Source organism: Gadus morhua, chromosome 8 (assembly GCF_902167405.1).
Source record: "Gadus morhua chromosome 8, gadMor3.0, whole genome shotgun sequence".
Lineage (NCBI taxonomy): Eukaryota > Metazoa > Chordata > Actinopteri > Gadiformes > Gadidae > Gadus > Gadus morhua.
This window is the reverse complement of record NC_044055.1, coordinates 9865448-9878273: the sequence shown is the minus strand read 5'-3', so window position 1 is coordinate 9878273 and position 12826 is coordinate 9865448. Positions and strand designations below refer to the sequence as shown.

The following is a 12826-nucleotide window of genomic DNA, read 5'->3' as shown; positions in this document are numbered from 1 at the left end:
ATTGCATTAAGCTTCATAGGAATTTGACTAGCCACTGTATAAAAAGCCAAGATTCAATTTCGTTGCCTCATCCAGAATGAATACAAAACCCAAAGGAAGAGTTAAGGAACCCCTTTAATAAAAACTCTGGTATATCAATAACATTCTGTCCAATGAATATAGCATGAATCGAGATGACGTACCACAGCGGGGGCTTACGTTGTTGAACAATTTTACAGGAATGAAAAGATTCCCCCAACATACAGCAAAAAGTAAGTTGAAAGGAAACAGTTTGGAATTCCATACACTTTATAACAAGGCAACTTTAATGTGCACCACTACAAAGTGCAGAATGCTAATGGTATGAATGGTAAACCTTGGAACACTCAAAGAAATGTGTACTGTAGGGTCAACGGCACGGAAAGGTGGAGTATATGTGGGCGGGGGGGAAATGGCAAAATGCACAGGAGTAACACAGAAGATACATTCAAACACTAGTCTCAATGTGTAATCCTGTTCTACACTTGCCAACAGAATCATTTCCTATGGTGAGTTTAAAAATTGAAAATGAAATCATTCAGTTTATTGGTTTAACTTTCGAACATCGCGAGATGTGGAAGTACGGCGTTACAGCAGATCGTTTCCATGGGCAAATGCATTCAATCAATGACTGGATTTAGATCTTCCCGTTTTAACATCAAGGTATTCTGATAGGGCGCAAGACAGTTTCGATTGATAAATTAGGATATTAAGAACAATTCAGATGCAAGCCGGCTCATTTTTCGAGAATGGATTAGAAAAGGATGGAGCAGTGAGTCTAGTTAACGCACAATTACCACCCAAGTTGGGCCATGTCCAGCTCTCAGGGGGAGGTGGATGCATGGCAGCCACAGTACTCCCTGACAAATAAAAAACATAAAAAAAAAAAAAAAAAAAAAGGACAGTGCAACAGGGTCATCTTCTGTCCTGGCTCTCTTATAGCTCATCTTTAGCGACAGCCTCATCCTCGTCCGCTTCCGAAAGGCCGTCCTCCTCGTCTTCCTCGTCCTCCTCCTTGTCCTCGTCATCGCCGTCATCGATGTCGTTGTCGGCTTCGTCTTCGGCCTCAGCGTCCTGCTCCTTGGTCTTCTCGTCCTCCTCCTTCCGCTTCAGCTCATCCTGGTCTTGTTTCATCTTCTTCTCTGGTTCCTGCCGAGGGGAATGCGGCGAGAGAGAACGGTTCGTTAACGACTGTGCCGAGGGGAAAAACGTGCCGATTGATTTAATTCATCCAGCCAGCTTCCTACCTTTGTGGCTCCCCATGTCTCGGTGGCAAAGTCTTCTGCCTCCTTGATATCATCTGTGATCTGGAAGTTGTCGAAAATGGTGCCAGATTTGACCTGGGAGAGAAAAAAAGGGAACGAGTTGAATTTTCATCCTCAATACAGCCAAAATGAATCATGTTGAAGGATTTTTTCCCCCTACCTGCCACAGGTCCAGGCCCAGGATTCCAATGTCGTCAAACTTGTAAATGGCTGCATCAGCGCTATACTCGGGATTGTCGATCTCGGGGTGCACCCACGCTCCTTTGTAGTCGGGATTGTCCACCTGCTTGGGTTTCCATTCTCCCTGGATTCAAATAAAAGAACATATATCATTTGTATCAGACGTTGTCCACATTAGATCTTGGTGACAGTACACAGCACTTTGTCGCCATGGAGATGTATCCAGGAGCTGACCTTGTATTCGGGGTTGGGGATCATGGCCGGCTCCCATTCTCCATCCATGTCCACGTCCCAATCCTCTGGCTTCTTGGCATCGGGGTCAGGGATGTTTTCTGCTTTGTCCCAGTCCTGCAGTTCAAAGGATTGGTCCAGAGTTAATTCCCCCTACACCTCGACCGATCAGCGGCTTTGCAAAACATTGGCCAAAGCAAGCTAGTTATCATGCAAAGCCCTACGTCGGCAAATGGAACAAACAAATCAAACGTTAAAAGGAAGTTTGTGGTTGTTTAGGTTTAGCAGTCAAAATTTAAACCAAGTGCTCGGCAATCCTGTAAATGCAGATATCAATGTAAAGACCAAGTGCAGTAATTACAGTAGACAACCGTCGCTAAGGTAGATAACCCACCTCTGGCTTCACGTCTTCGGCGTCGTCGATCTTGGCGCGGTCGTCCCAGTCCTCGGGTTTCTTGGCCTCTGGGTCCTTGACCTTCTTGGATGGCAGGAAGTCCCAGTCCTCCTCCAGAGTGCCAGACTCCACCTTCTCGTTGTCGATCCTCACCTCATAGGTCTGATCCGGGTTCAGGATCAGGGTGTACAGATGTGTCAGCTCGTCGTCCTGGACATGAGACAGAAGGGGAAGGAGTACGCATTGTGATCAGCGCGGGTGTGATTACTTCTTTACTGGGAGGGTTTACATTGACAATATGACCTTGAAATTATAGAATTACCTTGCACTTGATCTCCTTCTTGATGAGGTGATTAACGCCTTTGTAGTTGAAGATGACATGGACCTTTTTGGTGCTGTAGCCGCAGATGTCAGGGCCTGCAGGACAAGAATAAACTTTACCAATGCAGGATGGGTTCATACCGCACAGAAAAAAATAGCACTGTAACTGTATGCCTTCCTAAAAATAGGATTAATTAATCTACTAGACATTTAACCAGGGGCTTTCTCATCATATTCTACTTACCAAACATGATGTAATACTGAGAATCTCCATGCATTGCAGTCTGATCCAGTGTTGAGGGGAAGACCTTCACGTATCCACCCCCACAGTCTATCTTCTGCTCATGCTTGACTGTGAACTGGATGATAAGAGTCTTGCCCTCATTGCTAAAGGGCTCAAACCGGGCAGAGGCTGCATAGAAGCGCGCATCCTGGCTTGTCTGTAGGCCTATGGACGAGAAAACAAATACTTTTTCTCTAGACAAATCAAACAGGTATTGTTAGTTCAGTTGTTCGGCCGATATACATGATATAAGAGTACAGTGAGAAAACGAATAGATATTCCTGTTCATTGATCTTTGCCACATAAGCTACTTTGCTATGATAGCACTATTCAAATTCAGATATTCATTAAACATAAGGATGTAAATGATTGCAGTAGCTTTATGAGGAGTAACGTTAATCACCTTTGTCCGTCGCAGCATCTCCATAAAAGTCTCCTGCGGTTAGTTTCCACTCTCCGTAGTCAGACTTGTGCTTGGAGTTTACCCAACGACTTCTCCATTCATCTGTACAGTAGGAAGGAAGGAACAGAATAATGATATTGTTAGCTGCTTAATTCGCTTCGATCCTTTTTGCTTCGAAACATCGTGCAAAATGAAGTAGTCAACGGGGCTCCTGCCATCCGGGGTTGGATGGCAGATCCAACCCTATAACAGACCCATCAACAAATGTTAGGCCACAAATGGACCCCATCCTTAAATGGCCTTCTACAGACATGCATTTCAGCCTGTTTCGGCATATAAACGATACAATGAATATGGACTGAACAAGAAAAAGCTATCGTTGGTATTAGTGTGTAACTAATATAATCACAATTTGCCAAATACCATAGTTAGACGTAGTTTACAGGTTACAGTCCACTCCGCCTAGGTAGCATGCGATAGATTAAGCATGTGTGGTGCATAAAAAAAGGATCTCCACCCTACTTACCACCATCAAGGAATTGTTCTCGGAAGTACTCAGTTGCATGGACGATGTACAGTGTAAGAATTATTGCAAATAGCCCTAAGGTCTGCATTTTTGCGAAGCTATTATTTTCCACCGTTGACCACGTCGTATCTGAATGGGTATTTTGTGTAGAAGGAGGAGGAATTTTGGAGTTGCAAGAGTGAACAGATGTCTCACTCTCATTGGTCGACCAGACAGTACACCTCAACCAATGGCAGTAGACCACGAAACAAATTTCTTAGACGACCGACCCCAGATCAGCGGAAGTGTTCACCACTTGTGTTTTTGTTTCTTTAAAAGGTCCATGGTTTACCAGCATCAGAACTCTACATTATCTCAATATGTTTATCGTGCATTATTATTTTATAAGTGCACTACCGATACTTTCCTTATTTTTCATTTTCTCCATTTTGTTATAATGTTTTAAGTTTACATTTAAACAAAACTACAATAATTATCCGACAGATGGCGCCAAATTCCAGATACTGTATGTCCTTGAACCACACATACATGCCTGCCTGGCCCTTTTTCAACCCTGGCAAGGTAGTCGCCTAGCATCGACCATGGTGAGTACATGTGTACCACTGTTACCTGCCTGTTTGCATCAGGAAAATATGTTCTTAATCCAAAACAAATACTAACCATACTTCACTAAGTATCACGCAGCAACCCCGTACGGTATGTTGTTATGTTCGTATTATGTGCTGCGGTGCATGTCAACAACACTAGTTGCATTCATGAATGCCCTCGTCTGGTTGCGTCTGTATCTATTTATGAATGTGCTGGGCTTTTGAAAGTCCGTGGGAAGTCGTACACGGTGCACACTTGTACAAGCTTCCTCAACTGAATGAGAGAGAAGAAAAAGAGAGAAAAGACAAGACGCATGCGCTCGCCATCCAATAAGTGCCCACCCCACCCCCTGACCCCCAATTATGTCAAGAAAAGCGGTCTTATCAAACCCAATTAATTCCGACCGTTTCCCTTATTATTTCCATCGTGGACCACATCCCGCTAGCCTGCTCACTGAAACGCACGCTTAGCCAAACAATATAACGTGTAATAATAACATGAAATTAATTACTTTCCCGGATGTTTTCCCTTTCAAGCCTCATTTAAATGCTGACAGGTGTATTCAATTGCATACTCGTTAGTAGGTCTACGTTTTGCTTAGTTCAATGAGTGTAATGGACGATTTGAACGGATAAAAAAACATAAATAAAGGTAGTGAATAATTCTAACTTTATAAGCATAGTTCTTACTACTTGACTTGCACCATTTATGGTACAAATATATGAGATAATGGCCATGTGCGAAATACTAGGCATAGGAAGCCTTGTCTTGGATTGATCATTGTGAGGTTAAATATAGGCTGTAAGTGGAGCAGTTATGGAAATGTCGTGTCAGCCACGCTGTTGTGGGGTTTTAGAAGAAACAGAATGTTCAAGACACAAATGGTAATCACGTTGACCTTGCAGGCTTAAATATATGGGTGTTGCAAGTAAACCCACTCTATCCCGTACTTATGGTCACCTGTCTTTAATCTGCAATAATTCTAAACGTTTTTTTTTTTAAATGCTGTAGACATATTTACTTCTGTCCCAATCTAGGCTACTGTAAAGTATTGTACTTTATTTTGAAAAAATATATATTTTTACTTTTTCTCTTGTTCCCTGGTAAAAAAGCTGTCCGACATCATATGGATCCCAGAAAAGGCTAAAAATAGTCTGTTATTTAGTCCGGAATTTATTATCATATAAGCCTACTTTTATCCTCCCCTTCCTCCAATGACTTCTGCCTCACCTGCGTGTCGTCCTATATACGTCATCTTTGAGGAGGGCCACACAGGCCAGTAGGTCCATGTGTAGCATCATGGCTAGGGGCCCCTGCAGCTTTGCAGCTGGGGCCCCCGACACCCCTGGGGAGAGCTGATGGAGTGGAGCCTGATCTGAGTAACGGGCTGGCCCTGCCCCGCCAACCCAGGGGAACACAACAGACCCTCTCCCCCCACCCCACACCAAAAAAAACCTCACCAAAAGTTTCTGTGAAAAATAAGACAATGTGGTTGTCGCAATGGACGGTTATAACGGCAACAGTTTTGCAGATCAGTTGGTTTGGTGAATATTGTTGTATGGTCAGGAGTAGGAGTAACATGTTTTGAACTAAGAATGGCTTAACAGTGGGACATGCAAATGTTGACCCCGTCCTTTAAAGCTGAGGTATGCTACTTTTGTGAGGGGTCGATGAAAAAGGGGTTGGATCAAATTTGCTCTTTGTGGTTATGAGTATACGCAAAGAAAGTAATACATTTTTAGTTTGAAGATTCAAGATTCAGTCTGTTCTGTTACAAACCAATCTTTATTGCCTTTCTTTTGCACACAGATTTAAGGAAAATAAACGTCTAAAGAAACGTGGTGTGATAGAAAACTGCAAAATAAGCAGTTTAATTTAATAACATCTTAAACACTTTCACAGTTCCATGTATATTTGTATATAAATGTCCATAGGTTATTTTTTCTTTGGCTTTTGTGGTCCACTGTTACAAACAGGGTTTGTTATAGCAAATAAAGTAAAAAAATGTACACAAAAAGTTAAAAAAAATATATTTACAGCAAACACAAACTTCTTGCTTTTTCTAAATGCCTTTATGTACGGCAAATGTCAGGGATCAATTGCTGAGCAGCATTGTACTGTACATGTTTTAACATGCACAATAAGAATTTAATTTCTCTTTTCTTTAGTTTAATAGTACAAAGATTGCACAAATTATTTTCCTAGCAAATAATTTTAATTTTTATTTAGAGTGCTGAGAATACTTTATTTTTCATATTAAAGGGAAAATAAAAGAAGGCTTACAATCAGCCTTAGGACTATCACGAGATGAACGATAGACGGACGATGCTTCCACATTGGTTAAGTGAATGACCCATCAGGATTGCATCTGCACAGACACTCACCCCCACACACACCCTGGCCAATTACCTTTGTCTGTGTGCAACGTCAGTGCAAATTAATCCAACTTTAAACATTGTGATCCTATAACAAAGGCAACCAGTGCTTCTTCCTAGAGGTAGGCAAGGTTGCCAGCACTTGTATATTCTTCCACCCAAAATCCATGTTTCTCTGGTTAACGTAAGAAAAGAATGCAGTAAGGAGCAATATTTACCAATAAAAATGTAATTAATGGACTTTAATGGAATGCTAATTAAGAGTATGCAAGAGCAAACTGAAACCCTGATAGGAGTGACAGGGGAGGGGGCCTTCTGAGGGCATTTTGTTGGACATTGAGAAACTGGGGTTAATCGCTTTAAAACCGGTGATTAGGTGTTAAGAGGTATGCTTGTCTGCTTAAATTAGCCTCCGAGACAGATTGTGCTGGGTGACTTTGTCCACCCGCCCCTACCACAAAGGGGGAGGGGGGCAATATTCACAAAAAAGTAATTTGAATAAGCTCCAACTACCAAAGTTTCGTATTCTATAAATGAATGTTAAGTCATAGTTATAAACCTCCAAATCTCACTTATTAGTATACTCTTTGAGACATGTGATTTGAAGCTGATTTCGTAGAGTAGCTTGTGATTTATTTTGACCAAAATATGGCCAATAGATTGTGTAGATACCCCTGCTAAACCAAAACATCTACAGAAGTCTGGTATCGAGGATCATAAGCACAGGGATTGTCAACCGGCCAAGGGGGCAAGGGAGCTCAGGTAATTCATTACAATCCAATTAAAAGTAATATGACATTAATGAGGGTTTGATATCATAACTCTCAATGTATATATCGTACATCTCCACGTAATATATGCCTAGCCAATGTACTAGCAATTAATCAAACACAATTTGCATATTCCTTCACCATACTCCTCTACTATAGGTTGTATCATCCTCATCAACATAAACCATTAACCAATAATTTTCCTACAAGGTTACAGTCCATGAGAAAAAAACGAAATAGTCATGTCGGAATGTGATAATCTTTTGTGACGTAAGTCCAAAACTGTTCTTCACAAGGTTACAGCATTCAAAATATTTAAAATCCATTCTATAATTTTGAGAGTTGCCCATTATCCTCAAAAAAACGTCCAAAACATTCAAGGTGATGCCATTCTCCTCTTCAGAGGAACATCCCCAAATACCCGCCAACATTTTGTTGTAAACATTTACCGGAGCAGCTTTAAGATCCATTCTGCACGCTTTAGCATTCCCAGCGGATCACATGTGCTGCCATGTCTTATCCATGGACTGAATGTGCTCTTTGGCCTTCATCCTTAGCGCTGCGATGCTGGAACTCCTCTCGTCCTCCATGGGGTACTTGTCATTGAAGCTGGGCGGGCATTGATAGGGAGGAGGGGGCATCGACTGCATACCCTGGACCATCCCCGGAGGGGTGTTTAGGAAGCCGTGGCTGGAGTAGGAATGCTGCAGGCCTTGAGGCGGACCCATGAACCCGGGCATGGAGTGTAGAGGTGCGGAACTGGACATGGGCGAGGCCAGCCAGGGATCCAGGGGCATGCTGTTGGCCATCTGGCCCACGCTGGAGGGCATAGGGGCGCGGTTGAAGGAGAGCATGGGGGAGTCGTGGAGCTTCATGCTGCTGGTGTCCATCTTTTCTTGGCGCCTCCACTTGGCTCTGCGGTTTTGGAACCAAACCTGGACGGAAGACGGAGCAGGTTAGCAAACATGAGTTGACAAACATGACATGTGCTGCCTGCTATGCCATCAAGGGTCGGGATCGACCGATATGGATTTTTTAGGGCCGATACTGATTTTCTTTCTTTAGCCGATACCGATATTCTCTCCTACGCCGATACCGATTTTCTTGAGCTGATTCTACTGATACTGCTTTTGCTCCCTCAATATACATCGTAAAAAAGACACAATGATGTCTAGTTCTTCAAAGTCTCAATTTAAGAAAGGAAAATGTATTGAACCTTTGTAAATCATACTGGGGAAAAAAATATCTATATCTATATATATATATATATATATATATATATATATATATATATATATACAGTATATCGACCGATGCCGATACACGTAAAAAACACAAATATTGGCCGATATATCAGTCGGTCACTGATCAAGAGCCTCCATACCTGAACGCGGACTTCTGGCAGGTTGACCTTCATGGCCAGCTCCTCCCGGCTATAGACGTCCGGGTAGTGGGACTTCTCGAAGGCCCTCTCCAGCTCGTGGAGCTGGTAGGTGGTGAAAGTGGTGCGGTTTCGCCGGTGCTTCTTCTTAGGGTGGTCGTCGTCTCTGCAAGGCTCCGGGGAACCCCCGTCGTCACCCAAGTCCTTCGGAAGCTCACCCATCCCCTCCTCACACTTCTCCCCCGAGAAAAGGCCAGACTCTGCGAATCACAGAGAAACCCAATGAAATCCATTGTTACATTATGTTGTTAAGATCTGTACTTCATGCAGAATGCTAGGTGTGTATGTTGAAGTGCATCATCACCCAAAGAGGAGGTTTTCTTTGCTTTATTTCTGAAGCAAGCCTATTCATTAGAATAATGCTAAATTCACTCATATCTTTTGATAGTGACACACTTTTGACAGTGGGCTACATCTTTCAAAAGCCACCTTGCCGAGTCACTCAGTCGTAGCCCCAAGGTGGCAGCATATATATTTGGGGAGCTCTATTCCTTGGGCACAACATAATCCTTTGTATCGTATCTGGTATACCACTCTACGATAAGTAAGTCACTGGTAAAGTAAATCAATGAAAGTGGATGGAGGACGTGGAACAATGGCTGATGCTGACATGACAAGCAACGGGGTTCCTCTTGTCTCTATTCAAGAGGGGAGCGGCCCCAGCCAGGCCTGCCATGGTCTACTGGCCAAGGGAAAGTAAACAATACTTCTTTCATCTCATCTAGCCATCACGTCGGTCACGCTTTCGTCAGTTGCGTCCAAGGATGCGGATATATTTCCATGGTGTTGCACTCAAACTGTTTCGCTGTGTGTCTATCCTATGTATGTCTATTAGCATATAACCCATCAGAAAGGTTCTGGGATTTGAATCCCAATATTTTTGATTTTTAAGACGTAAATGTTTTGTTAATTCAACTGAAGGGTTAAGGCTAGGGATCTGTCAAGCTAATGCTTGGGAAGTGAACAAAGGTTAAGGGTCTGCAAAAGCGCCTATCCCAATGGCATCTTTCACTGAAATCGTCCTTTAAGTTGAGAGTAATCCGACCAAGACATATGCTGCTAGTTAAACCGGTAAATCCAAGGGTACAAATCTAGATGTTAAATTCCTAAACGTTGAACTGGGAGTGGGGGTTTCATATTTTTTTTAGGATTACAATCATATCCCGTCAATATAAATAAATGTATATGTAATGTATAGATTACCTAGAAACTCAACCTCTTCAACATCCTGTGTAAAATACAGAAATGACCCAATGATTTACTTTTAGTGTAGTAGAACTTTATACAGTTTGAACCTCTGTGACATCCATTTATAATGACTCGTAGATTGAATTACATTCTATGGTCATGAAAGTAAAAGTTTTAATGATCAGCCACAAAAAATAGCCACTATACATAATTCAGTAGTATTGATGGATAGTTAGCATGGTAAATGCTATGCTATGCTTAACCTTCTTATTTTAGCTTGACTGTAAGCTCAATAAAGCTTGAAGCATGATATGCTGCTAATAATTTAAATATGGAAGCCCTGCTATTTTTATTGTTTTATGGATGCCCTCATTTTAAAGTAAGTAACCAAATATAATATAAATACTTATGCGTTGGCTTCAGCATGTTATTCTTTCAAAAGTTGCTGTTGAAACTTGTTTGTATCCTAAGTTAACATGTTAATACGTTTTTCCTCAAAGTGAGAAACTAACTAACAAGCCTTGTCTGCGAGGTCTGTGCGGATGTTGGCTTGTTTAAGCATCTTCACCTGGCCAGAGTCGGATTGGACTCTGGGTGTGTGTGAGGCTGCACACCTGTGGCACATTGAGCAAGCAGTGTGCACAGGTTAGACCAACAGTCTCGCCACGCTCAGGGAGAGATCTCCGGCCTGATAAAAAATGAAGCACTAGCGTCATGTTTCATTATCTGCAAACCGTACAATAAATCGGCTTTCAACACCACCATCCTGCATGATAGTGGTCTGGAGAGGCCCCACATTGGGCGCCAGTGTAACAAAGCCAATGCCCCACGCCACCTAGGGGGCTGCCATACTCCACCTAGGGGAACTTTACTGGGCTCCTCTGAGAAAAGGGTGCCGGGTGGTGACGTTGGAATACCGATATATGTTAAAGTTTGTAGACAGTGATACATGACCTGGTTCACATGCAGGGGATCTCTCCCTGCATGTGTGTGGTGATTGCTGGTCTATCCCGTGCCTATTGATTAATCAATCATTGATTAATCAATCATTGATTAATCAATGTGGAACAGGTGTGCAGCCTCCCACAGTCCAAATTCAGGTCAGCCAATGCTTCCTAAACGAGCCATCATCTACACAACCTCCACATTGTCATACTTTAATTCCTTCTTAAGCAATATGATAAAGGCTTCAAGTATATCTGTTTGGTAGACTTGTCAACCGGGTTCCAAAAATGTCCCCAAAATGGGTTTTAACACTTTATTGCTGTCAGTGGTGATTTATATCAAAAGGCAAGATAAGTACCATATTTATCAGAACACTAATAACTATTAATTAGAGAGGTTTCCAAAGAACGTGCCATGGTTGTGTGCCTTTCCCACTCACCATCGAAAGTGGAATGCTCCGTGCTGTCGCCCAGGTCTGAGAGGTGTCTGTACGGATCGGAGGACGCCTGCTTCTCAGGGTCGTCCTGGTTGCCTCCGTTCACCTTGTGGTCGTGGACTTCCCCAGCGTGCTGGAGCAGCGGGTCCTGGTCTTTGCTGAATCCCAGTATCACGTCAATGCTGTGGACCCGGCCCCCGCCACTCAAACCCACACCCTTTGACATGTCGTAGTTGTCCAGGCAACCATCGTCCACCATTCCGAGGGTATCCATTGACAAATGCATCCGAGAGAGTGATCCTCTTCGTGTTAAGAACAGAAAAAAAGTATGTCGGGATGAGCGATGAAATGCGATCCGGAGGAAAGAAGGTGCGACTGTGCTGTTAAGTTCTCTCTCCTCGGCGGTCCGGGGATAATGAGTGAGGCCTCGGAGAACGGCCCTCTTCCAGTCTCGCTTCGAAAAGTTGAAGCAAAAATGTCCCAGACTTTATGTTGTTAGCTGCAACAGGGGAAATGGGGAAAAGTCAGAAATCATCTTGGTGAAATTATAATGGAAAATGAAATGCTATGAGTAATATAGTCTCTAAAATGATGGCTTGTATGATCTCAAAGACCACTTAAATATTGAACATTGAATGGCATCATTTTGTTACTGTTATATTACTGTTGAATATTGCTGTGGCTCTATCTTTATGCTCTTAGCATATATAGGTGTTGTTTTTTGTATTTAGATTAATCAAATCTAGGGTTGTAATAGAAAATGCATAATTAATAACAACTTAAATTATAATTATGTACCAAACCAACCAACAATGAGAGCTTCTTCAGAAACCGATCAATATAAATACTTTTAACATTTTGTTTTCTGCAAATCTGAAATCAAATCGATTTGCATGAAAAAGCCAACAAGCAGAGTGCCCGATGTATCTGAAACGCAGGCGAAGTCGAAAACTTACCCTCTATCACGATGGTGCTGCAGAGGCTAGGCTGTGTGCTTGTTGACTCACCAGTCCATAAGTAGACAAATGACAGCCAAAGACACTCGGGATGGCTACTGTAAGGCACTCGCTACTCCCCCATTAAGTCCTTGAGAATCCCCTGTGCCCAAGTGAGCAAAGAAATCAGTGCTGGACCCCCTGTCTTACAACCTGATGGAATGTCTTTCTGAGTGGACAAAACTCTCCTTCAACCGCACGGGACACCAGAAGCTCGCAAGGCAGTCGATGTAGAACCAAAAGGGTTTAAGAGGTTTATTAATTGGACTCCTTCCCCTTTAAGAATGATTGACGGTTGTTTTCTGGTCAAGTAATTGCTCCAAATGTGCCCTGCATTCAGACCACAGAGGGAGGCCATCGCTAATGAAGCCTTAACAAAACTTTCTTTCAAAAACTCTATTGTCCGAAAGATAATGGCTCGTACTGAGAGTTTTCGCTAATCCCTTCATTATAGACAATGTAAGAGG

General features: G+C 42.6%; 2 protein-coding genes across 2 annotated transcripts; both read right to left on the bottom strand.

The window, feature by feature from the left end:
* Positions 1 to 96: 96 nt before the first annotated feature.
* Positions 97 to 3893, bottom strand: calr3b (calreticulin 3b). The gene is made up of 9 exons (XM_030362947.1): positions 3622 to 3893; positions 3096 to 3197; positions 2654 to 2857; positions 2411 to 2505; positions 2089 to 2298; positions 1698 to 1811; positions 1444 to 1587; positions 1266 to 1358; positions 97 to 1167 (listed from the first exon to the last, which is right to left on the bottom strand). Exons 1-9 carry the CDS (start codon positions 3707 to 3709, stop codon positions 955 to 957), a joined length of 1263 nt encoding a protein of 420 aa, XP_030218807.1. The 5' UTR covers positions 3710 to 3893; the 3' UTR covers positions 97 to 954.
* A 2082-nt stretch (positions 3894 to 5975) lies between these two features.
* On the bottom strand, positions 5976 to 12682 carry rx2 (retinal homeobox gene 2). The gene is made up of 4 exons (XM_030362948.1): positions 12321 to 12682; positions 11368 to 11863; positions 8739 to 8995; positions 5976 to 8289 (listed from the first exon to the last, which is right to left on the bottom strand). The coding sequence occupies exons 2-4, from the start codon at positions 11648 to 11650 to the stop codon at positions 7852 to 7854; spliced, it is 978 nt and encodes a 325-aa protein (XP_030218808.1). The 5' UTR covers positions 11651 to 11863; positions 12321 to 12682; the 3' UTR covers positions 5976 to 7851.
* Positions 12683 to 12826: the final 144 nt, after the last annotated feature.

Bases quoted from the DNA above. Each gene is read 5' to 3' on its own strand.
- rx2 (XM_030362948.1), bottom strand. From the start codon at position 11,650: ATGCATTTGTCAATGGATACCCTCGGAATGGTGGACGATGGTTGCCTG. The intron at 8,996-11,367 runs GTGAGTGGGAAA...TGTGATTCGCAG, and splicing joins GGAGCATTCCACTTTCGATG to AGTCTGGCCTTTTCTCGGGG. The intron at 8,290-8,738 runs GTATGGAGGCTC...TCTTCCGTCCAG, and splicing joins TGCCAGAAGTCCGCGTTCAG to GTTTGGTTCCAAAACCGCAG.
- calr3b (XM_030362947.1), bottom strand. From the start codon at position 3,709: ATGCAGACCTTAGGGCTATTTGCAATAATTCTTACACTGTACATCGTC. The intron at 3,198-3,621 runs GTAAGTAGGGTG...CCTACTGTACAG, and splicing joins AGAACAATTCCTTGATGGTG to ATGAATGGAGAAGTCGTTGG. The intron at 1,359-1,443 runs GTAGGGGGAAAA...TTTCTCTCCCAG, and splicing joins TGGGCCTGGACCTGTGGCAG to GTCAAATCTGGCACCATTTT.